This window comes from Chamaea fasciata, unplaced genomic scaffold, assembly GCF_029207755.1.
Source record: "Chamaea fasciata isolate MVZ Bird 193981 ecotype frontalis unplaced genomic scaffold, bChaFas1.0.hap1 SCAF_12, whole genome shotgun sequence".
Classification (NCBI taxonomy): Eukaryota; Metazoa; Chordata; class Aves; order Passeriformes; family Sylviidae; genus Chamaea; species Chamaea fasciata.
Genome location: NW_027094097.1, coordinates 8,216,140 through 8,241,173, shown reverse-complemented (window position 1 = coordinate 8,241,173; position 25,034 = coordinate 8,216,140). Strand labels below are relative to the sequence as shown.

At 38.1% G+C, this 25,034-nt stretch overlaps 1 protein-coding gene across 5 annotated transcripts; it reads left to right on the top strand.

The window, feature by feature from the left end:
* Positions 1-517: 517 nt before the first annotated feature.
* On the top strand, positions 518-18,350 carry LOC136295743 (receptor-interacting serine/threonine-protein kinase 2-like). 5 transcript variants are annotated; one of them, XR_010722789.1, is made up of 14 exons: positions 518-698; positions 2,911-3,076; positions 3,916-4,069; positions 4,272-4,427; positions 4,568-4,716; positions 6,309-6,358; positions 7,454-7,615; positions 7,965-8,050; positions 9,550-9,618; positions 9,898-10,063; positions 10,906-11,058; positions 11,828-13,423; positions 16,378-16,488; positions 17,436-18,350. XR_010722789.1 is itself a non-coding variant. In XM_066194350.1 (12 exons), the coding sequence occupies exons 2-12, from the start codon at positions 2,925-2,927 to the stop codon at positions 12,148-12,150; spliced, it is 1,620 nt and encodes a 539-aa protein (XP_066050447.1). In that variant the 5' UTR covers positions 518-698; positions 2,911-2,924; the 3' UTR covers positions 12,151-14,265. The 5 variants fall into 5 exon arrangements, 2 of the variants coding, with proteins under 2 accessions (XP_066050447.1, XP_066050448.1); XR_010722788.1 differs by having other exon boundaries at positions 17,149-18,350; XR_010722787.1 differs by having other exon boundaries at positions 16,806-18,350.
* Positions 18,351-25,034: the final 6,684 nt, after the last annotated feature.

The window sequence follows — 25,034 nt, the reverse complement described above, 5'->3', positions numbered from 1 at the left end:
CTGACCATTTGTGAGTGCTGAGGCACCATGACTTATCTCACTTTCCTAACTGCATTTCTAATGCAGCCCAGAGTGTAATTTTCTCCTCTTGTGATGAGAACACACTCCTGGCTCATGACCAGCTTGACTTTCACCCTAACCCCTACATCCTCTTCCAGGAGGCCCGTTTGACAGGTGATTGAAACTGACTTCTCTGTAATACAACATTACTCTATGCCTGCCCACCGTCCCACCAGACACCCAGCATTTATTTCCTGTTTCAAGATCAACTTGGCTTAAAAAGTTTACAGGGTTTTTAACTTGTGCTATCAGCTTGACCCAGAGCAAAGAGATCAGTATCAGCTGCACAGTCTGAGCACAGCTCCACATAATTCCGTACCTGGGCTGTATCCAATATGGTATTTTACGCTGTTATATACCTTCCCCTTTTGGGATTCCTTGATGCGGAAGGAGCAGATGTCCAACCTCTCCCTCTGTAATCGCTCTCATCTGCAGTCACTAAAGAGTTACAGTTTGTTTGTCTGACCAGGAAATGTTAAATGTTTGCAGGCAGCCAATAAAAGGAGAGATCAACAACCAAGCTGACTCACCGGCAGGAAATCTCGAGCTGTGTTTGAATGCGGTTCAAAGCCGACTCACACTTGGTATCACAAAGTTTCACTCCATCATTCCATAGTTTTATTCTTGTATCTCCAGAGGTAAGTTGATTTTTATTTCCAGTTTCTTCCCCTGAGACATCTGTATATTAACATAGTTTCTCTCATAGTAAGGAAACACCTTTGCTATGAATTAATTTTTAAAAATTATCTTATAAATTTTAATCTTATAATTAGAAACTTGGAATAACGGGCTTTATAGCTGTCTTCGTGCCCCTGCTTGCACAGCTGGGAAAGGATGGCAAAGTTAACCAAGACTTTTAGTGTCTTACTAAAACATAATACAAACCGTTTTCTTGCATAGGTCACCTCTGGAATATTGATTTTGGGGGTTGAAAATGAGATTTTTAAAGGAAATGGGAGAAAAAGCATTAAAAAGAGCAGAATTATCAAAAGAATGTCTTGGTACCTTGCAATGCAAAGATGTTGAAACTCAGACATAAAGAGAATGGTGCTTAGCATGTCATGACATGGTTTGTTACAAAAAAGATTGAAGTGGTTTCTGTTTCGATTTTTAAAAATCTCCAGTTTTATTAGATTTTGCAAATCCAAAATAGGAGCTGATGAATAGCTTTATTTCTGTCTAAGTAGCCAGTTAGCAAGAGTTTAAAAAATGCTTGTATTATTACTTGATTTAACTTTAAATAAAAATAAATACTTTCAGGGGTGATTTAGATGGTAAAATGGTTATTTGGTCTTCCTTGCACTATGGTTGGAGTTGAGTAATTTTTTGGCTATTTAAATTATTATTTCCTGCTGTATAGAATAAATTTTGCTTCTGCCAGCATTTTGATTATCTCCTTTACATTCAGGATCAGTAGATTTCTGTGGCCTGTCTTTGCAACTTTAAGGAATAAATTGCTCGTTTAGAAAATTACCTTCATTGTAGGAATGAAAGGAACCTCTTCAAATTTTATGAAATTGTTAACCTGTCAGCCTCATCTCTTCTTTAAGGAAACTTCAGAGAACCATCCAAGGCAGTTATTGCTTTCAAATGACAAAAATCTAACAAAAAGCAGAAAGTCCAACTGTGCTTTCCTACCAGAATCAAATATGGTAGAATCAATAAAGCTTAACTGGTAAATCAGCTGCTGCTTTTTGCATTTTGATTGTGTTTAGAGGCAAAACTGATCTTATATTGTGAATGTGCCTGCAGGATGAGACTGAGATTAACCAACAATAAAATGTTCATGAACTACAAGCAAGAACACAGGCAAATTTATCTTCAGGCTTTTGTTTCTATTTTCCTTGTGGAGAAAAGCTCATCTGGGCTTTGAGGCTTTCTGCATCCCAGGAGCTCTTTTTGTAGAGCACATCTAAAAGGAGGCAATTCTCATTCAACAGTCCTTCACAGTTACTTCAGTTCCCTCATTGTTTCCTTTTCTAGCCCTGCTCTACTGGACCCCAAAGGGAGTATTCTAGCTTGAGGAGTTCTGACTCACTGACCACTGATCTTGCACTAATCCTTACCAATGCCACCTGTTTTATGCCATCTGTTATCTCAGACTGCTTCTTTTCCTCTTTTACCACTCACTTTTTGGCTCTATCTAGTCTAATGGGGCTTCACAGATGTAACTGGAAGTGTTACTCATGTAGTACCACGGTGATGCTTAGCAGAAGTTGTCTCTAATCCATGTGTGTTGCCATGGAAAGTGTCTGAGAAGTGCAGATGGCCCTGGAGAGGTCCTGTATAGACACTGTACTGCCCAAATTACTGGCAGTACAACTCCATTTAGCAGAATTTTGACAGTTCAAAATAGTAGGAAATTTGCCTTTTTCTTTGCTTTTGCATTCACATATGATGTATTAAAGATGATATGCAAGAATGATGCAGAACATGCTGACATGAGTTATTGAATAATTGCCTTTTTTTCTGAGAAGTGGAGAAATTATTTGCCTGACATGCAACTGTAAGATGCTAGTTTGTCGTCTACATAATTCAGTATCACATTAAATTCACATTTTATGTTATAAGTACTGGTCTACTATTTCAAAGGCATCAGATAGAAATAATGATGAGCAATTAATTAGCACCTTGTAGCTTCAGATGGCAAATTATGGTCCAGACACTCCTTTGCAATTAGTGCATTTTCCTCTCTTTGTAAGAGAAGTCTGACACAGAGTGGTGAAAGGAAGGCTGTTGGATTTGATATTTGGGAAGTAAGGGGGGTTTGCAACTTCACTGTGCCTTGATAACTGTGACAAAAAAGACCTCTAACAACTTTTTTCTTTTCTGTCACATTTTTTCCCCAAGCCAGCCATCAAGAAATGGCCAATCCATTCCCTGTGGTAGCCCAGGAAGATTTGGAAAGCTTTACTTTGACCAGGACAGGCTCAGGCTTTGCACTCAAAGCCTTTCATATTTCCTGGAACACTCCCATCTCTGTGAAGCTGCTGACAAACCAGGACGCTACAGACAGGTATGGGTCTTATCTGCCCAACAACCACACAGGTGGGGCAGCACAGACCTGCGGTGGTGGCACCAGAACAAATGGTGCATATCCAGGATCACCTGATCCTGGATTTCCATTCCTGGAAATCCTGACCAGTCAAGAGGCAACTTGGAGGCAATTTTACTGAGAAACAAGCTCTGTGGTTTTTTACATTTTTTTTTATAAAGTAGAGCTTAATCCTGAAGTCAATAATTAACCTACTATAATAATGTCTACAAACCTGGATCAGTAATACCAGTATGCTAACGTGTTACTTTTCTAGAGGCTTCTGAAGAGACCTCAGTTGAATTTAATCTAAACCAGCATGCACAGATGAGAGCAGGGGAAATGGGAGGAGGGAAGGTAATGGCCAGGGTTACACAGCAGTGTGATGTGCGTGGAAAACATGGAAACGCATCCTTGCCTTGCAAATGGGGATGTCACAAATAACAGAATATGAGTTATTTGGAACAGTAAAGGTAAATCTTTGCTTTACTCTTAATTTAGCATTTCATATACTCCAGCTTTTTCCTGCCTTCACACCTCAATCCTGCTTCAAACTGTGCTCTTATGTTCATATTAAAACATCCAGAGGTCTTTCATTTTGTATTAGAAAAACTAAATTTACTTTATATTAGAAAAATACACTATGACAGCTTCAAGTTCTTACAATTGTTTGGAAGATTATGTGATATTGGGTTTATTGGTAAAATAATACTAGCTTGTACTCGAACACATGGCTCTCTTTCATTTCCACATCCTACACTCTCATCTCCTGCTGAAGTTCCCTTCAGTTCTAACCTGCCTCTGACTTGTTTTTTTTACAGGGAGTGGAAGTTGCTACTTCAGGACATAGCAAGTGTCAGACTCTATGAGTCTGAACGTCTCCTGCCTTTCCTTGGGATTTACCAGTACCATGGACTTGTGGGGATAGTGACTGAATGGATGAACAATGGATCCCTCCACTCCCTCATCCATGAGGTAGATAAAAGACGTCATCTTTGAGTTGATAAAATTAATTACAAGATCAAAGAACAATCAGCATGTAAATTACGGACAGTAGTCACAATCTGTTCTTCAGTTTCTGCATTGTGTTTCCGTATTGTAGTTCTGTTTGTTGTCAAATGAAAATGGGAACAGTAACAACTTCACTGTACCAAAACCTGTATTTTGCATTACTTAGCATCAACTGTATCCAGAACTTCCCTTTCCCCTACTCATAAGGATCCTGTCAGATGTGGCTGAAGGGCTGCATCATCTTCACAGCCTCGAACCTGCTCTCTGCCACTGCAGCCTGAAACCTTCCAATGTGCTTTTGGATGTGCAGTACAGAGCCAAGGTAGGAGCTTCTACTTTTAGTCCATTAATGTAAAATCCAGTGATTGTCCTATTGTTACATATATCGATCTTAATAGTCAGCATCTGATGCCAAGACTTGTTTTACTGTTACTAAAACTACTTTCGCTTGCATTTCCCCAGATATCAGATTATGGCTTTACCAACTGGAGGAAACAGCAACTGAGGTCAGACCTGCAGAACTGCCATCAGAGAAACTGCCAGGATTTAGTGTATCTTCCTCCTGAAATACTTGAAGGAGGCCTCCCTTCCCAGGAAGGTGATATTTACAGGTGAATGGAATTTCTAAGAGTATTCTACAGGGCTGCCAAAACACTTATCTTCAAAGACATTACAATAAAAATGCCAGACATACATAATGCAGTAGGGAAATATGGCACATGAGGCTAATTACAGCAGTGAATTAAATTCTCAATTCCCATATTTGGTGGATAAGATACCAAGATTAAGAACTGTTCTCAAAGTCAGTCATATAAATATTTATTTAATGGACCTAAATATTTTAAAAGTGTAACAGCTGCCAAAATATATTATATATATACAATATATCAGATATATTTAGAAGCCTCATAACTGCTTCACATAGTTTATAAGTGTGAACTGTTGTTGGCTTTAGTTTCAGAAAGAATTGTTTATGCCTAGATGAGGCCCAGGTAAAAATAAGACCTTTCCCTCAATAGTGTCCCATTAAGATCCTATGGAATCTCTGCTGGGATAAGTTACTGACCCACTGAAGCACCTGTACTTTTTAACAAAGTGATTTGTACAAAGGAGGGAGATTACTCACTGCCACATGTCCCTTTTGGGTATGTTACGTACATTGTGGCTGCCTCAATAAACGGGAGGACCTCAAAGCGCCACTGATCTGGATGGTGTGGATGGACACATGTCATCATGCAGCACACAGAGCTGTGGACTAATATTTTAAATAACTTTTAAGGAGACCACCCTTCTGATTTCTGAGATTTTGAAATTTGAAATTTGAACTCCTGCTTTACTGTCATAAAGGCAGGCTCTAAGATGAGTCAAATAATGCATACACTTGAGGAGACCTATAAATGATGGGACTAATCTCATGTTGTTCACAAACACAAGTTTTGCACAGTAAAAGTGGAGCCTCGTTTTCAGGTAGCATAATTAATTTTCCAAAACTGCATTCATGTATATGAGTAAATGTATACAATTATTATATAATGCATTATATAATAATATGCTGAGATGTGACTCAGGTGCATGCGATATGTGTACATCTAAACAATGGCGCAACAGAGAAAGCAAAAATTTGTGTCATACATGAAATACAAAGTACATTTAAGTTACATGTATGTCCACATTACATTAATACTTTCCAGATCTTTATGTGAAAGTAAGGCAGAAGAGGAGGTTCTTCTAACCACTGTAAGCACTACAGCAAGATATATAAATAAGCAGATATATTTATCCTAGAACTGCCTCTTCCCCTTTGGACTGCTTTGCTTCTGACTTATCTGCAAACTGTCTTTTCTCACCCAGCAGCCTCCTCTTTTCTGCCTCTGATTTTGAAGCTTGATCTTTTTATTAAACCACTGTATTTTATAGCATCTGAGTTGTGGGTTATATGTATAGGTCTATGATCCCACTGCAATTATTCCTGTGATGTTGGAAAAAAGAAAGAGGTATTTGGAGGCCCATCAAATTTTTCTGAAGAAAACAGAAACCTAGTGCATTAAAATCAAGTTTTGGTAGATTAACTGATGTGTTTGTCTTGAAAAATTCCTTTCTCTTAAAGCAATAAACTTGCTTTTGAAACTGAGAATGTAGAAACATTCCTTGCAAACTAATGAATGTTCTTTCACTGTTTTGTTGTTTTTTGGGGTTTTTTCAGTTTTGGAATCCTGTGTTGGGAGACCCTCAGCAGACGGAAACCTTTTGAAGGTATTTATTGTTCATGTCAGACTTTGTGCTGTCCCCATCTTGTCCACAAATTCCCTTATTGTAGTGAAATTATTATAGAAACGCCATCTTCTCAGATGTCCCTTTGCCTTCTCTTACTGTAACAGCACAAAGCTCCACATTAGAGGATGTAAATATTACAATTCCTCACCAAATCCTAAATGTTTCCAAAGAAGCTGCTTTTTCTGAAGGGAAAAGGCAGAGCTTCTTCCCCCACTAGTACCATCAATCTGAGCTTGCTGAAGCACTGTCAGTTGGGTTTTCCATGTACCTTCAGTGAGAAGAAATATCACTTCATATTTGTCAGCTGAAATTTTAAAATCAGTGACAAGTAGCTGATTGAATGAGCAGAATGCTCATTTTTACAGTTGCTATGAGTTTCAAGCACCAATCCAGAAATGTCAGTTCATGATGAATTAGCTTAAGGAAGTGGGGAATCTTACTTGCTCAGACGAAAGTGTGAACAGTTTTAGAGAACTTAGTTTGCAAAGCATTGTATAATAATTGTCACTGTCTAGGAACGATCCCTGTTTTATGGAAGTGGAGATCAGTAAGGGCTTCTTTGCTATGGGCTTCCTTCTGCATGGCAAAACTGATTGCAGGAAGGACTCTTGTATTTTACAGACTGAGGACTTTCAAAAAATACTGCATGGAATAGTATCTAAATGCCCCTACAGTTTATGGCTGCCATCTTGAGGCTGCTCAAAGTATATTTCTTTTTTTTTAACAATTCTTTTGTTCTGTTCTTGTAATGCAAGTGTAAGGCTTTATATAAAACCCTGCATCAAATACCAGCATGTATTCCTGAGGTATCTGTGCATGTAGTTTACAGTACAAGTTTACATAACCATTTGTGACTCAGTATTGGACAGAGTTCTTAGTCCTGAAAGGTCCTGTTGCAATAAGCAGTTATAGCTATTGTTAAGGCTACCACATCTACTTACAAGAGCATTGTTTTTTTCTTTTTCTTTTAAAAAAGCTGTCTTTGTTTTAAAATACACAATACAACTTTCACTGGATGTAATTTTAGGAGGTCTTTAATCTTTTTTGGCAGTGACATTTCCTTTTAAATTGTAGGTCAAACAACCCTGCTTGATGTTTTGAGAGGAATCTGCAGCAGTTTGCGGCCAGGCATTTCAGAAAAGTTTATACCAAGCAATTTGCCTGAGAGGAATAGACTATTGTACCTCATTTCTCTGTGCTGGCATCAAGAAGCAGATTATAGACCACATACTGCAGGTAACATTCAGGATTTCTTTCTGTGCAAGATTTGTAATGGAGGCAGTCTTTATGGGAACACTACTCCAGCACATTGAAGAACTAAAGTGGAAGTGGTCTTTAGATCATTGGACTGCCTTCGATGTTTCCTCTAACTGAAGCTTCCTACCAGAAACTGACTTATTTGTCTCCAAAATCTTGTTTACTATAAAGCAAAATATGAGGTGGAAGTTGTATTAAACTAATTTCCTCTATTTTATCCAATTTCTCAATATAATAGTAAAGTTAGTAGCAATATGATGATAATGCCTAAATGTATACATGCTTTCATACACAATGTGGTATTTAAATTGCTTTATTACCCCTGCAGAATGTGTACACCTTCTAAATGGAGTTTTGACTAGTATAAATAAGGAAGTAATTTCTGCAGCAATCTACAATTTGATGGATGCAAAGGTCAGTGCAAAATTTCTTGTTCTCCTACAAAAACATTACTTGATTTGTTCAGTTGCAATCTTTCTGACCCAAGTGAAGGTTTTGTCTTGATTGTTTTGCTGGTCATGCCAGAGAGCTGGAGAGTACCCTTCAGCACTTCAGGTTCATTCAGTAATTATAGAATATATATTGTGAGGTTCTGTCGAAAATTAGTCAATTGCTACCTGCTATTTTAAAAGTACGACAACTTCTTTCCAGTCACCACCTGGAGTCAGACTGGCAACCCCACAGGAGTGAGAACAAACGTCAGCCCAAGTTTTGCAGATTAGGGCTAGGACCAAGGACAGGTTTTTTTGAATGTACTGGTTAGAAGCCATTTAGCTCAAAACTTGAACAGCATTTGTACCTGTAGTAGCAATACCAGTAACAGCACTGCTCTGTACCCTTCACTGCTTCTAAACTGCCAGGCTTTCAGGCAAAGACACTGCTCATCCCAAGCTCTCAGAGGCTCTCAACACCACAGAAGGGGATGGAGAACAGCCAACAACCGAGGGGATAGAGCTAACTCTGTATCTGCTCACACTGCAGTGGGAAATCTGGCACAAACGTGACTGTCACAAACATAGCAACACCCTAGTTAGTTAACATAGACGCTGAGGGAAAACAGTGACACACGTGTTTTGGCCCTTGGATAAGGACTCTGACTCTAGCTGGAGTTACGCAACCCATGGTGTGTTGTTGGTTTCATTACTGTGTGTTTTGTGTGTTGGTGCATGCTGCATTATTTCTATATCTTGCAATAACATTCTGGGCTTATAGAATAGCCCTTATCAATGTTTTAATCGGTGGCATAGTTAGAGTCAAAGTAATTTTTACTGCTGTTGAAGTTTATTTAAGATTGTACTGCCAGATATTCCATAATTTAATGCTTCAATCTCCCTTGAGCAAGGTTTTATTTTTTGTTAGATTGTGAGGATTTATTAGTGAGCATTATTTATTGTTCAAACAACTGAACTGATAAGTCAAAAATTACTCTGAAAATGATACTGAAGTTTCTGGTAAATTGATTCACAACTGTTGAAGTATAAAATCTAAAAAATAGTTTAACAAATCTGCTGTGGATGTATAAACAGGGATAAAAGTTACAGGTATTGACACATCCTTATTGCAGACATTTTGGCACACTGAACACAGGATGGCCGTGCTGTTTGGCTACTTAAAGGCAAACATGTTCTAGCTAGCCCAGTCTCAATGCAAGCTTATTTTCACCTTACTCTGCATGATTCAACCCTGGGTTTTAAAATAAATTTGAAACTGGAAAGAGTAACAGGGTAGAATTTTGTCAGATTCTATGCCTGTTTGCTCTGTGCAGTTAACTGTTACTATATATGAGTGTAACTTACAGTAGAATATATGTTGCCAGTATAAGTTATGTTACTATAAACTGTAGCTCTGGGCAGCTGTGAATGGAACAAACCAAGTCTACATTTACTGCAGTTACTGTGGTTTTCTTCTTCCAGGAGAGAGCGCTTAATGCATGCAAAGGCTCAGAGAGGTACACATTGCAGAGAGGCACGTGCAATTCAGAGGTGAGTTCGTGGCACAGGAGTCTTCAGAGTACTTGCTTATTTCTCGTGACAGCCCTGACACTGTATAATGCAAACACTTGGGCAAAATGTTCCTAACCAGGATAACTCCATCCAACAAACCCCACTGTTTTACCTTGTTCCAAGCAGCTCACTCTGACCTTGCTCTTGCAAAAACAACCTCCTCCTCTCAAGGTTTGTTTTGAACCTCTCCTGTTTAGAAAAGGTTTCAGAACAAAAGTTTCCAAGAAGATAACTCTTCTCTATTTTGGTCTCTTTCAGATCATCTGTCCACAAAAAGACAACCGCTTAATCAGCAAGAAAATTCCTCCTGTAGTGCCAAGTTTGTCAACTGTTCTACTTGATAGCAGTGCAAATACAGCAGGAAGAGATAATGTTGAGATGAGTGTGTCAAATACAACCCCACAGAATACAACAGCAACAAAAGGTCACTGTCTTGAATTATATTCAGCTCCAGCTGTTATAAGAAAAGAACAAGTATTATTTGTTGTTCTATATAGAAATGTAATTTTTCATGTAAAATCGTCACTTCTCAGAGTAAAGCTGTGCTCTCCGCTGGTATCATCTGAAGTTCACTGCAGGAAACCAGAGACGCCACAAAGCTTTCCACTTAGATGTAGAGTTTACTAATTTTTTTTGGAATACTAAGCTGTAAAAGTAGAGCTGCCTTTCTCTCACACATCAAATATTGCCTGTTGCTTTTGAGAGAACAAGTCCCTTCTGGGAATCACACTGCTTTGTGCCACCAGGAATAATTGCTTTTTTTGTAATCTACTAAGAAAGGGAGATATGTTTTAAAAAGGCAATGTTGCCAGGAACCTATGAATAATTCCTGATAATCACTGTTCTGTGTAGATAACTTTCTTTACCTTTCCAATGCAGATTTGTCCTAAGTGTTTAAATTTGTGTCAAGAAGAGATTGCCTGTATTTCTCATGCCTTCAGGTACAAAAATTGAGACATCAGAAGCCAATTCACCTGTAGAAACATCTGTGTTTCCAAGCACTTCTGATCAATAGCCATCAGACTTATGGACAGAATAAAATGTTCCATAACTTCAATAACAAATTACTGCAGACAGCTTGGAAAAGTCAGATGTGTGTAGTAATATATGCCAAAGTTTTCCTAAGAATAAAGATGTAGTAACAAGAGCCAAAGTAATCTCAAGTCAATCTTCAGTTCCTGTCTCGTGTAGTGGATGACATATGTGTAATTTTTTCTTGTTGTTCAATTCAAAGGTCCAATCTTGCTCATCTTAAACTTTTTCTAGATCACCCAGGCTCCGAGAAAAGAATATCAAGCTCCTTTTGTACAACTCCTTCCTCTGGTTCAACTGCAGGCAAAGAGAGCAGGCAGCATAACTCCCCACCACTGGCTCTTAAGCACAGACCACAACCAATGCACCTTGGAAAAGCAGTGACAGGTAAGGCATCGTTGCCACTTTGAGCTGGCAATATTCACCTTGGCCAGATCTTAGTGAATAAATTGAGTGATGACATAATTTTTGGATAAATCAACAGACTAGACCATGTAGGAAAAGTTCATCACAGAATTCTCCTGGCAACACTCAGAAATCAGAAAGACAGAAGGATGTTCTCCAAAGCAACATGGCTTTTGGTATTAATTTTCTCTTGGTGTATGGTATTTACTGTACACTAAAAACCCTAATGTCAGCACTTGGTATTCTAATCATCTCATGAAAAGAGGCAGAACCCAAAGCTCTCAACCATTTTATCAAGAGTATTACTTTTGTTATTAGTTTTGCTTTGACATATATTCATTTTCCCAGTTTCACGCTACATGTTTCAAACACTCTTGCTACCCTGAAGTACCTGTTATCTGTCCTTCCACCTTTATAGGAGACAGTTTTCTCATCTGTGTCCAGCCAAGGTGCTTTGTATAAAGTTAAATACACATGCTAGATAAATAAGGCCAGACTTGAAAATATTCTCCCCTCACACAGTTGGAGCACTTAGTGGCTTAGAAACACCTATTTGCTGTAATCTGATCTTTGTGAGTTTCAAACACGAGATGAAAATACTTTTGGACTAGTTTCAAACACAGAATGCAAACAAACTCCTCTTCCTTCCTTCCTCTACTGAGTTTATATATCCGGTGTTGATGCCATCACTTGCTAACAACAGATGAAAAAAGCACTTGGTTTATCTCATTTTGCTTTCCTTTCACTCAAGGTCCTCATAGCAAAGGAAACTGCTGTCAAATCCTTGCCTGCCAGAGACAGACCATACTGAACTGCATGACAGAAGGACGCCTCAACCACATCCTCGACGTGCTTCGCTCGCAGCAAACCCTGTCCCGAATGGATTACGAAAGCATCACCTCGTACCCCACAGTGACCGGCCGTGCTCGGGCACTGCTGGACACTTGCCTCTGCCTTGGGGAGAGGGCAGCACAGGCTGTAGTGACTGCACTTTCAGTGAGCAAATGTAGTCCTCTGGGACACGTCATTCATTGCCCAGACTGTCCTTCTAAGGTAAACAGGCTGTTGCTGTGACTGACTTTTTTTGAAGCCTGTTGTATGCATCTGAGCTCGAGTGGTTTGTGATGGCAAAGATTCACATTAGTGTCTCACAATCCATTGACTAAAGGCAACTCTTCCTACAGCCCATCATTTGAGTACTGTAGTGGAAAAAGCTAACTGGATTAAAAGGTCAAATCAACCTCTGCCAACAGAAATTGCCAAGACTGGTATAACAAATCCTGATTTCGACCTCAGAGGTGGGAGAAGTGCAATATATGCCAGAGCAAACAGGGTTTAAGTGATGCCTTACTTCCTTGATTTTTTTTTTAGAAGGGAGGAAAATGAATCATGACTTTTTGGAGGTCACAGTATGGAAGAATGGCTGTTTATAAATAGTTCCAAATAAGGACAATGAACAACAGAATACTGGATGAGAAAAAAAATTACTGCCTTTCACTGCGCTCATATCTGAGCCAGCTGTTTGAGTGAAAGGCTGCAGAAAATCAAGAAATATTTCTTCAGTAGGGCCTTAAGTAATACTTGGAAGTTTGATATTATGCATATAAATTATTTCATTTTCCTCACAAATGGTCATATGAAAATGTAGCAGTACCTACATCAGTGTTTCGGAGATGTGGGAATTGGAGTACTCACAGAAAATGGAAAACTGTTAATACTTTACATCCATGTATCTCTCTAAACATGTCTGCAGTTCAAACGCAAAATAAAACCAGGCAGGAGAGGTGCCAAGCTGATCATTTTGAAATGCTTCTGCTGAACTTTGTCATGGTTATACTCTAATGGGAGACAGCCTGGGAACACTGGGAGGTTTCCTTGCTCTGGCCTGGACTCACCCATGGTCACAGATGCTTTGGAGCATCCTGCTGCTGCTTGAACTCATCCTCAGGTCATGGACCCTTTGATTTGAGTTCATATGGAGTTCCAGTCTGTCCCGTACAGCAGCACAGACCCATTGCTGTTATCAGAATGTTCCCAGTCGAGTAAGATAATAAGTGATACAGCAAGCAGTGGAAGCAACAAACCAGCCACTAACAAGCACCAGACACTTGTGTACAGAAAGCAAACAAGTGTCATGGCAAGCACAGGAGTTTGTCAACAGATAAACAGCAACAGCAGCTATAAATGTGATCCAGCACATTCCAGCCAAATCTGTTGTTACCTTGAACCCTTCAAGCCTCACACTGGATGCTGAAAAGGACATTTGTGGTTTAACCCCAGTGGACAACTATGCTCCACAACAGTAAAGTGAGAAAACTTGTTGGTTGAGATCCAGACCATTTAACAGGTAAAGCAAAAGCTGCACACAGCCAAAGGAAAACATGCAATTCATTCACCACTTGCCATGGGCAGGCAAGTGTTCAGCCATCTCCAGGAAAGCAGGGCTCCATCCTACGTAATGGTTACTTAAGAAGACAAATGCCATCACTCCAAACGTCCTCCCCTTCCTCCTTCTTCCCTAGCTAAGCTTGATGCCACATGGTCTGCAGTATCCCTTTGGCCAGCTGTGGTCAGATGTCCCATCTTGTCCTCCCCAGCTCCTTGTGCACCCCCAGCCTCCTCCCTGGTGGGGTGAGGGGCAGAAAGGCCTTGGCTCTGTGTGAGCTCTGCCAAGTAATAACAAAACATCCCTGATTTGTCAATGCTGTTTTCAACAGCCCCATACTAGCTCCTATGGAGAAAATTAACTCTACCCCAGCCAAAACCAGCATAATTTGAAAGGGAAATAATAAGATTACTTTCTTTATAATGAAAATAATAATATGAGGTGCTGGATTTTTAAAGGCTCAGTGGGGTTTCTTCCAGTTTCATGGCACCAGATTAACATGAGAACTTGTTATACCATCTACAGGTATTTCAAATGCAAAACCATGTTATTTGTTTCCTATGTTACTTTCGTTCTCTCTGAAGTTTTAAAGTTCTCATTGAATTCAGTGGTTTGGCTGATTGCAAATGCAGCAATAATGTGTTGTCTAGGCGCACTTAAGAAATAAGAAATGTGTTACATCCAAATTTCCAGCTACGATGCTGCTGGAACCATAAACTTTTTTTTTTTAATGTAACTGCATTGAACTTTGAGACTGCCTTGAATTAAAATATTGTTACAATTAAAAGTAATGTCTATCAGAATATGTTGACAGTAGTTTTGCTTATTAAAGGAGCTAAGTATTTATTTCACAGTTGATTTTTTTTCACTTTAAAATCTACACTTTAAATGGGAAATTTCAACAGTCTCTGCTAAAAATGGATGTCTTGCTTGTGAGGAAAGGAATTACTGTCATGGTGTTTTGCCTCTTTAGAAGGCGTAAGATACTTATGCCTTCTAATGGCGTAAGTAAGACTAATAAAGTAAAGTAAGTAAAAGATAAGTAAAACAAATAAACATTCACCTGTGGGAAATAGTTATAGACCTTTAAAAGAGAAATGAGCAATACTGTTGAAACTTAATAGGAGCTTTCAAAATCATTCTCTTTAGTTGTTCTGCTGGACACTTTATACTCCTGTGAAAGATGTGCTGACTGGCAGGCTAGGCTGAATTTTTGTCATTGTGGTTTTGACACAGAAACAGTTTTGGCTCTTTTCTAGAAGCAGCTGCCTACATGAGAATATGATCTGATGCCAAACCTAAGCCCAGTTTTAACTGTTAATGGAAGAACTGGCATCAAAACAGTGGGAGCACAAGCTGTCTGCTCTTCCAGTGTGGTATTTTTGAAGGGGTGTTACACATTTGTTGAAATGAAATTGTTGTTGATATAAAAAGTTTTGCTACCAAACTAAAATACAGTGACCTGGAACTAGCATAATTTTTTCTCACCAGAATCACATACTCTTATAAGGCCTGTAGTGTGAGCTGTTAAAAAAGTTTCATGTTGATCACTAGCATGAAATATCAAACTGCTAAAAGTTTATGGTATTTTGCTCCTGCCCAAGCTTGTTCACTAGCTAAGATTTCTATCGTCCTCACCTCTGTTTTCTGCAGTTACCTCGATGTTATGAAACAATGTAGAATAAATGGCACTGAGCAGGAGTAAAGATAAAAGAATCAAACTGTTCTTTAGTATCTATGGGAAGAAACAAGACTTGAACATGAAGGACAACTGGAGTTGCAGGAAGGAAATGCAAAACATGGGTATCTCTAGAAAACAGCAAGGAGAATAATAAAACCAAGTCACTTCAGGACTGATCATATAAACTGATTATAAACTGTAAAACTGTTGCAGTTACTCAGAAAAGACAAAACTAGAATTAATAGACATTAAAAATTATAAGCTGCACAAATTTTATCAAGCTATTTAAATTTATTAAAGGAATGGTAAGTAGAGTAGGCGGATGTTTGTTTTTCTGATGTTTTGAAATGTAATTTACTTCTTGACACTGGTTGCAGCTATCTTTTGCTGATTTGCAAAAAGATGACTATCCCTTGCCCTTTGTCCTAACTACACCATGCTTTTATCTGAGATGGGACAGTTTCTGCAGTGTAAGAATGCCTGCACTAGAATTTGTTTGAAGTTGATTTGTGGAAAATTAATCTGAGGTACTGGAATGAAATGTTTAAGAGATTAGTCCTTCCAGTAGAGAGCAAGGCAAACAAAGCTATAAATACCACTCAATAGTCATTACCAATGCCTGTTAAAAACAGTACCAGAGAATATCAGAGGAAGATAACAAGTACATATTCATAAAATACTAATCTACAACATTTCAAAAAATGCATTAATGGACTGCAAGCATATACAGAAGAATTTTACATCATGTAAGTAATCTAAAATGCACAAAACCTAAAGCACTGGTGAAAACACACAAAACCTCAAGGGTTTTTATTTTATTATATCAAGTCTGAATCCTACATAACCTTGTAAAATTTTCATGTTTGCCCAGTTTAGTCACTTGAGCATCATGTGAAGATTTGTAAGGAAGGTTAAGTGCATAAATAAATACTTGTGGGCCTGGTATGTTAGAGAAGGACCCAAACATCATCAAGGCAGGCACAGAAAATTTAGATTTCTTTATTGCTGCTTATTGATTTCAGAGCTATGCAGCTATTAACTATGCTCTCCTCCAGTAATACATATTGTCTCCAGGATTGCTGGGGTCTTTTATGCCTGAGGAAATCTTGCCTTGCACTACATTCTCTTTCATTCTTTCCCTGCACACAGCCCTGCCCGGTCCCCCCTCCCTCTGTAAAATACTTTACTGGTGCTCAAAAGGCCCTAGCACAGTTTGATTTTGTTCCTTTTCTAGAGAAGCAATTCCTTCATTGCCTCCCTGGAACTACACTTCCTTAACTGAGCCCATGGTTGATTTGACAGATGCTTTGTCAGCTGAGTTAAACAAAACTCCTGGATTTTGAAGGTAAGTCCACCATAAATTAAACTACCTGACAAGGTCTGAAAAGAACATATTTAATGATTTATTTGGGTTGCATTAAATTCAGCACACCTGCAAGAACATATTAATTATAAGCATTTTGCTTAACCCCAGCAAAAATTGTAGATCAGAAGCTTAGACGTGCTATTTCCAGCTCTTGTGCTGATACGATTTGTGATCAGTATTTTATTTCCTGCCTCTATTTCTCTTTGCCAAGAATACATGCCAAGTAATATTACAGAAATCTGTAGCTTCAAACTGCCATTCTCCCTGCGCATTAAGAATGACCTTTCTTCTTTCAGAGAAGACATGAATCAATTAAAGAATTTCTGGACTCCTTCAACAAGGATGAATTAAATGGCAGTAATTTAGTATAAGAACTTACCCCTTAAAATGTGCTAACATGCCAAAGTATCTCAACACCTATTTCCAACTGCTGTACTTGAACTTTCCACAAAGCAAAAGCAATATTCATAAAAGCAGAAAGGACGCCTGAATTTCATCCTTTCTGGCTGTACTCCAGAAAGTTCTGTACATTTAGTTCTTCCTTTAGATAACAAGAAAAAAAAGTGCCATATTAGTTAAAAGAATGAGTACATTAAATTTGTTGTCCTCTGGCCAAAAAGGACTCAAAGTTTTTTTCAGTTCCTTAGGATGTTACCTGGTGAGGGAAAAAATGAGAAAAGTGACTGAGGAATACACCTGGAAAATATAAAAAACCCGATAGTATGAGAATTTTTAACTCTAAAACAGCTGCAAAATATGTTCCCAAGAAAGTTGTCTTTATGCCACCTCCATGTGCTGTGACAGCCTCCTGCCACAGAAGACCAGGGAACTGGAAGGAGAGCAGGGTGAGGCGAGTGCCTGCGTGTTCACCTGTGTGAACCTTTGTGCAAGGGGCCAAAGGAATCTTTGTTTGCCATTCCCTGCAGGCAGTGTTCCAGCAGAGCACTGCTCAGCTCTAAGCATGGACTGAGAAGAACCCAGAAGAGAAGAAAGCTGATAAGCAGTGAGGAAACCTGATGTTAAGGACAAGCTGATAAAATTGTGTGTGTTTGGTCTAGCAAAGAGGAGATGAAGAGCACACAAAGAGTCTGGAACACAGGAACTGAACACGCAGTGAGGAAACAGAGTACCTGGTCTGGTCTTGTGCTTTGTCATTCTGGACTGGCTTTCAAGCAAGAGCTTAAAAAACATTTAAAGGCCATCATGAAGACAAGTTCCTTCCCCATACCCAGAGAAACTAGCAATATTCATGGAACCTTCTTTTACCTGATCAAGAATTCTTGAGTTGACAAAATTCATGCAAACAACAGTGATTTACTAAACCTTTTCCCTCAGCCTGTTCAGTTTATTTATGCAAGCTATAAACATTTGAAGTGATTTAAGGGGAAAACTAAGGTGTTTTTGCTTGGAGCTAAATAACATGAATATTTATAACTGCCCTGTAACTCAGTCACTATTTATTCCACTAACACTTACCTGTGAAGTCATGGGCCTGTTAGCAAGTCAACTGTCGGGACAATGGAATCGAGATAACTTGAATTAAAGAGCCCTGGAGGTTATTTCCACCCTTTACAGTGCTGCTATGAATTCTTAAAAGAAAAGAAGGCTCTTCAACATTTTTGCTTCTCAGCAGATCATGGTTGATCATCTTCTCTCAAATACAATGAAAACTGTTTCCATTGTTATTAAAATGCAATCTTTATCAAGCAAGATTTCTGTCAGTCCGTTAAATGTTTGCTGAGAGAGCTACTTCACATTCATGTATTTTCTTCCCTGTTTTCACATGAAACCACAGGAACATTAAAAAAGGACCCCTTATGACATACAATGTTAAAATGCAAACAAAATAACAGAAAAAATTAGGTTGTTACTTGTGCTGAACGGTATGACCTCACCCAAAAATCTGATTGTTTTTCTGATAGACTGCATGTCTCAGACAGGTTTCATCAAACACTGTACAAGACTAAAAGTTTTACAGCCAAATAAATATTTCAGCTCAGGGAGGCTTTCTGCAAAACAAGACATTGCTCTGCTCTCCTCCCTTCTGCTCTGACTCCTGCAGAGCAGGTTCAAATGCAGTTGGGCAACTCTGGCTAAAGCCTTTTCTGTCCACTGCAATAAATCATATGCTGGTATTCAAACCTGCAGATTTATTTGTTTACAGAAAACTCTCACTTACGTAGAGAATTCATGAGATGTACAAGAGAGGAGAGACATGGATGCTGTTTTTATATTATATCTTTCAAAACTGAAATTGTATTTAATTTCCTGTAAGATATATAATAACATTTTAACTCCTCAGCTGTTGCATTTTGATATTTGTTTAGCAAGAATGTTTTCCTGTATTCCATTTACTAGCATATCAATTTAGTAATTTAATTATTTCTTAAAATCAGAGAAGCATTTAGACTAAAGGACCTTTAAAGTCACTGAGTCTAACTGTAAACCTAACACTGCCAAGTCCACTGCATTCTTAGTTGGTCAGAGACTATTTATTTTGGTTTAAATCTTATGGTAGCTGTCAGCTTCTTCACCCAAATTAGACCCCAGCAGTGAAAGCTGTCATTTCTTGTTCAGTGTTCTTTATGTCCATCTTCAGTAGCAAGAGAAGGAGTACCTGGCATGTGGCCAGGCCTCTCTTGCTTGTAACAGTGACAATTAACTGTACCAGTTACTGTACACAGACACAGCTGCAGAGGGAAAGGTGCACTCCAGATTTGAGACCTCCCAGACATGCTTGGACATGTAGACAGGATTTTTCTTGTTTGTTTTTACAGCTGGATATTTAATCACAGATGTTTTTCTTGGACAAAGGAAGCCTTTTTAAGGAACAAGATAAAAGGCAATTATCAGGATTTCACAGATGTAATTTTACTGCACACTGGATTTAATTCCAACAGCCTGCAATGTAGCTGCCTCCCGATTGTGGCAGTACAACCACCTAATCTAAATCTTTGGGTTTTATTTTAATGACACAACCTCATGGTTATCTACAATGTATGTCATTCTAGCAGAGAATAATCCAAAACAACAATTTTCCCAACGATACAACACTTCAGTAATAAAATTTGTCCTTTGTAGTGAGGACAAATTCAGAGTTGCTCATGTAGTGTGACACTGAGCAACCTACGTGACCAAGTGACTGATGTGCAGGGTGAGGACACTTGCAGAACTCCAACCATAACGTTTGTTGCACAAGATGACACTGATGACCCATCTTAACAAATAACTGGGCCATCTCCTATAGTTTCAACATAAGCTGAGGTCTTCCACATTTTCCCATACTAGTGACACTGAGGTAAAAATAACTCCCTGACTTCCAGAGTGTAATATTACACATGAGGTTTAGTTTCCTTTATCCTCCTGCCTAAGCTCTAACACTAAAGCTCAAGTGTTTGCTCTCACTTCACTTAGTCTTCCAAGCACATGTAAAAGAAAAGACAACAATGTCACCAATGTCACAAATAAGTGATCATGTGTCATTAAATCAATGTTACTGGTATTCAGAATGTTCAGAGCCTATGGGATTTCAACCGAGAATAAATAGTACTAAAAACCTAGCAGGAAACTTCAATAAAAGTAAACAGTTTCTTCTAGAACTAAAGTATACCCATAAGTGACTGAAGCACAGCCTTCAGTGTTTTCTAAAGTTTGATTTATGGCACTTCACAGTATGTGACTGGGAAGCTGAAAAAGCTTTTCATAGTTCTGGGGATCTTGCATAACTTGGGAAACTCTTGGTAGTTTTTAATTAGTCCACTACGATTTGCTCTGTGGGACACTGTACACACCAAGTAATCAAGAGCCAAGTGGGGAACAAAGGAGCAAAGTGCAAAACCCTCACAAATAGCCTGCTGAGAAACCATTTCTGAAAAGTTAGCGAAGTCAACCATCATTTTAATTTTAGGGCTGGATGCCTTCTAGTAATAGCAAAGAATGGATTTGAAATTGGAACAACTATGCTGGCAGACAAAAGACTAAACCCATTAATAGGGCTATTTTATTTACTGCAAAGGCAAATGGACTAGCAATAAATCCCTACTCTTAAAGACTCTTTCAGCATTAAGATATTTTACATTTCAATTCTTGAGGTGTACTTTTAAAAAGCGAGACATTCTGAAAATCTTCCTCATGGAGCACGTAGTCTTGGGCAAGAACTTGAGTGAAAACTTCAAAGGTGTTCTAATCTTATATTTGTGAAACAACATGGTTTCCTGTCTTTTACAAGGCTTGCTAATTAGAATTATTTTACAAGGCTTGCTTATTATTTGTCACTCTTACTACATGTACACGAGTCTGTTCCCCTTAGAGGCAAAATATATGAGATCAACATGCATGGCATATTTGATTAGCACACACTGTGTAGAATCTGTAAGAAAGGTCTTTCAGATTATGTTTTGGAAAACTTTACTTTTAAAGACAACCTAAATTTGGATCAAATACAACTACAGAATCCCCCAGAAGTCTGCAAGTTTAGAGAATAAAGGCTGTCCTTACTTCTGTTCATCCAACAACTGTTCCTATACTGTAAAGTATTGTGTTATTATAAGTTCTCTAAATAAAATAGCAGAGAACTGTTATTAAAGGTCCAAGTTAATTTGTATTGTAGAAACGTTTCAGGGTAACTCAGTAATTAAGAGAAAAGTAACAGGAGTGCACTAAAAGCAAAGATGGAAGAGTGGGATGAGCACTACTGGGGTTGTACTGTAACATGCTGCATTCGAAGTGGCTCTGCTAAGAAACATCTGGTTGTATTTAAATGGCAAAGTTTGGACTCAGCATGATAATACAAACAAAATGATGACATTGGCTTCAGCCTCTAGTAAGCAGCTGCTTGCAAACAGAGTGTCAATGCAACTACTGCTGAGTATGATCAGAATCTTCTAGGCTTCCATACTCTTGCTTTTAATCAGAGAGAGAGAGGCAGGTACCACAAGTATTTGAACAAAGGACTGACAATAATACAGGGGAATCTGTAACAGAAAGGAACTTTACTTTTGAAGAAAGTTTGAGCAGTTGCATTAGAAGGCCAGAGTTACTTAAGATAAAAGAACAACCCAACCCAACTGTCTCATTCAGAAGAAATTTATTTAAATGCTGCAGAACTGGGTTGCAAACATTATAAGCAAGGACTTCGTATTCTTCAAGCACAGTACCTACATACTAATTTGGGACCTGAAACAACAAAAAAATACTTATGCTTAAGATGCTATATTTTACAGCTACAAATCCTTCTTAGTTTGTTTTTATACATAATCACTTTTAATAGCCTTCAAAATAGATACGGACAAAGAGCATTATCTTTTAAAATCCCTGCTGTGTTTTAAGACTTGTGAAACAATGATTCTAACTCCCATGTTGTTTTCCAGGAAAACGAAGACTGTGATTCATTCACTCTCATTAATAAATAGCCAGATGCTCATGAAGTTAATTCAACATAGATAAGACAAACTGTATAATCAAAGGGTAGGGTCTCAAAGCTGAATGATTTAGTTGTCTAAAACATTAAGTCAAACCATCTGTTCTAAAACAAGTATATGTACAAGGGACAAATTTTTCCAAATAAACCCCCAAAATTGACTGGGAACAACTTGATGTATTGCACATTCTCCCTGTTATAGAGAAGATTACATGTGAAAGAGAAATGTAAAATTAAAATATAAAGTTTGTGACATTAATCAAAATAATGATAAAGAAGTCCGAGAGGCCTTTGAAGTTTACCTGAAGATGGGGATATTTTTGCTGGTGTTTCTTTGCCCTCCTAGCAAAGTTAACATTTGAAAACTTGTCCATGTTTTAGAAGATATCTATTGCCACTTCTGCTTTGCAGCATGGACAGCACTGAACAAAAACAGCTTGCAATAATATGCAACAAAGATATGTGTAAGCAAGTAATAAATTTTGGTGAGAGTACATGAGGCAATGAAAAGAAAAAAGTACCTGAAAGGCAACACACCAGACAGGGCAAATAAAATTAAAAGATGGGAGTCAAAGCTTATTTTACAGTCTGTTTCAACAAAATTCAGTATAGAGAAGCTAAGTTTTCCATAAAAGAACAACTAACATTAATTTCAGAGTATTTAAATAACTGCAGTTGGACAACACAGAGACATCCCACAGTTTTTGTTCCTTAAAGGGACATTTTCTACTACCTCCTCCTCTCCTCCTAGCTTACTCCACATTTGTATTTTTGTGATTATGATAGTAAAAAAACCAACCTTAATACTCATAAAAGTATTGTTTTCTGCCAGCTTAGTGAGCAGAATTACCTCACAGAGGGGGCTGGGCAAGTGCCAGAGCTAGTCAAATGCTGAAGGCCACTGGAGTAGGAGGAGACATGCAGCTAGGAGCAGAAGGAGGTAAATATAGAAGCCTAAATTTAGACCATTTGCTTCAATTGCATAGCACTTTGGTGCTTATAGTCACTCTCATCTGTAGGTCACACTCACCCTGCTTAAAACACCTACGGCAGAAATTTGTATGATGGAAAGGTGAAGGTAAAAGGAAAGGGCAAAGGATCAGTGAATTAGTTTTTGTAAATAAAGTCACTCAGCTTTAACCAAAGAAAAGAAACAGGTGCACTTTCACTTGTTTTTTGAACAGATTGTCTTTCCTGAAACACATGGTTGATACTGTGTTTATTGTTTGAAATTATTAAGGTGGAAAAACTGCCAAAAAATAATCTTAGTTTTTAAGTACTTACAAAATTGTCATTTGCTGGGATCTGAATAAACTCCCAGAGTTAGTATCCTGAATAATTTCATTACCCCTGTGAATAACTCCTGTGTCCACAGAACGTACATTTCAAAATGAGTATCAAAGTGTTTAGGACTCACTCTGTATGCTACAATTTCAAAAGGAACCGGCATAAACCATCAAACACATGGCTGGAAGAAATATTTCCATCATAAGTTCCAAGCTGCAATGAGTACTACTTGTATTTACACAGCACCCCTTCAGTGCTGACCCTTAAGGAGCTCAGTGCACGCTCATTCTTCCATTAATTAAGTACATGAGCAACACATTCTTGGGGGACTTATGCTGTAAGGATATGCTTAAACTCACCAGAATGAACTTGTGAACAAGTACAAAGCTGATGTATAAGGTTCCAAATTCACTTAGATTTAATAGCAATTTTTACCTTGGTTTTGTCATGTTCTAAAACCATTTAATGAATATCATATGGATTTGGTTTCCTGCAATCTGAATGCTATTTCAAATTGGTTTGTTTGCAGGTATTTAATTGGTTTGTTCTTCAAGCTTTTTTAGTTGAATTACATTTTCTAAGATGTATCTGAGTGGCAGTATTAGTCAGACACAAAAAAGCAGATAGAGCAAAACTCACAGACTAAACCAAAACTCAGTCTGACTTTGTTCTCATTAGCTAAAGGAGATAAGATCTTAACTTGAACTTAAATTAGTATTAGATAAGGCCCTAGTGGAAATGAAGTCTTTTTTAGCTGTTTTTTGTCGGCTGGCACCTAGAGAATACACACTCCTGTATAAACACAACTTACCAGTGGCCATTTAGGGAGCATCAGGGAAGAGCCATACAATTTATGTAATCTGTAACAAGAGAAGAAATAAGGGTTCAGACTTAAATTTTGTTTCCACAGTAAAATGGAAAAAGTTATTTATAAAATATGAACCTTACCAAAATGGACAAAAATATCTATCCGGATGATTATGCTGAGGTTTGCTTCTGCTCGCTTGCAAACATTTCTGAAGCACTGTTTAGCCTTGAGATGGTGTTTTAACTTAGATCTCTCATGCCAACCTCCACAGTGTTGTAAGTTTTCATAATTCAGAAGGTGAATTTCTATTTTGAAACCCTCAAATGGGCATTTTCTCTAATAAACACTTTTCAAAGTTCTAAGGTAAAATGTTATTCTCCATACTTCCAGTGTATACCTAATAATTTGTTTCCTTTGTCTTGTCAGTTCTCATCTACCTCTTGTTCCTAAAGGAAATTTTATGATTAGCTCAGATTTTGAGTCCATTTTTTGAGGAGTGAATTCTGTCTTCAGTAGATTCAATCACAGGAGAGTTTAAAAGGCAGTCAAGCAACAACTGAAATCAGCTGCATCTTTTACATTCACACTCAATCCACTCTTTGATTAATGTGCAAGACAACTGCTGCAAACACCCATCTACCTGAAAATCCTGTACTGCAGAACACAGAGCACTATAGCACATTTGCAGAATGGCTAAACACTATTACCATCTAATGACTGCTTTCTGGTTCATATTATCTTTGTAACAACAATCGGTTTCATATTGTAAGAATTTGATTATATTCTGGGGATGCCGTCTATGTTTTTATCTTCTGTCATGCTGTATGTCAGGCTTAAAAACAATGAAGTCACCTATCAGGGCTGTTAAGCTCCCAGAGGGCAGCAGACTGGTTTTGTTTGGTGCTTTGCAACACTGTCAGTAGCTTTAGCAGGTAATAGATTTAGCATAGCTTGTGTTTGACAAAAGCCAAACAAAGAGTGGAGATAAACATAATTAAAGAGCTGAAATGA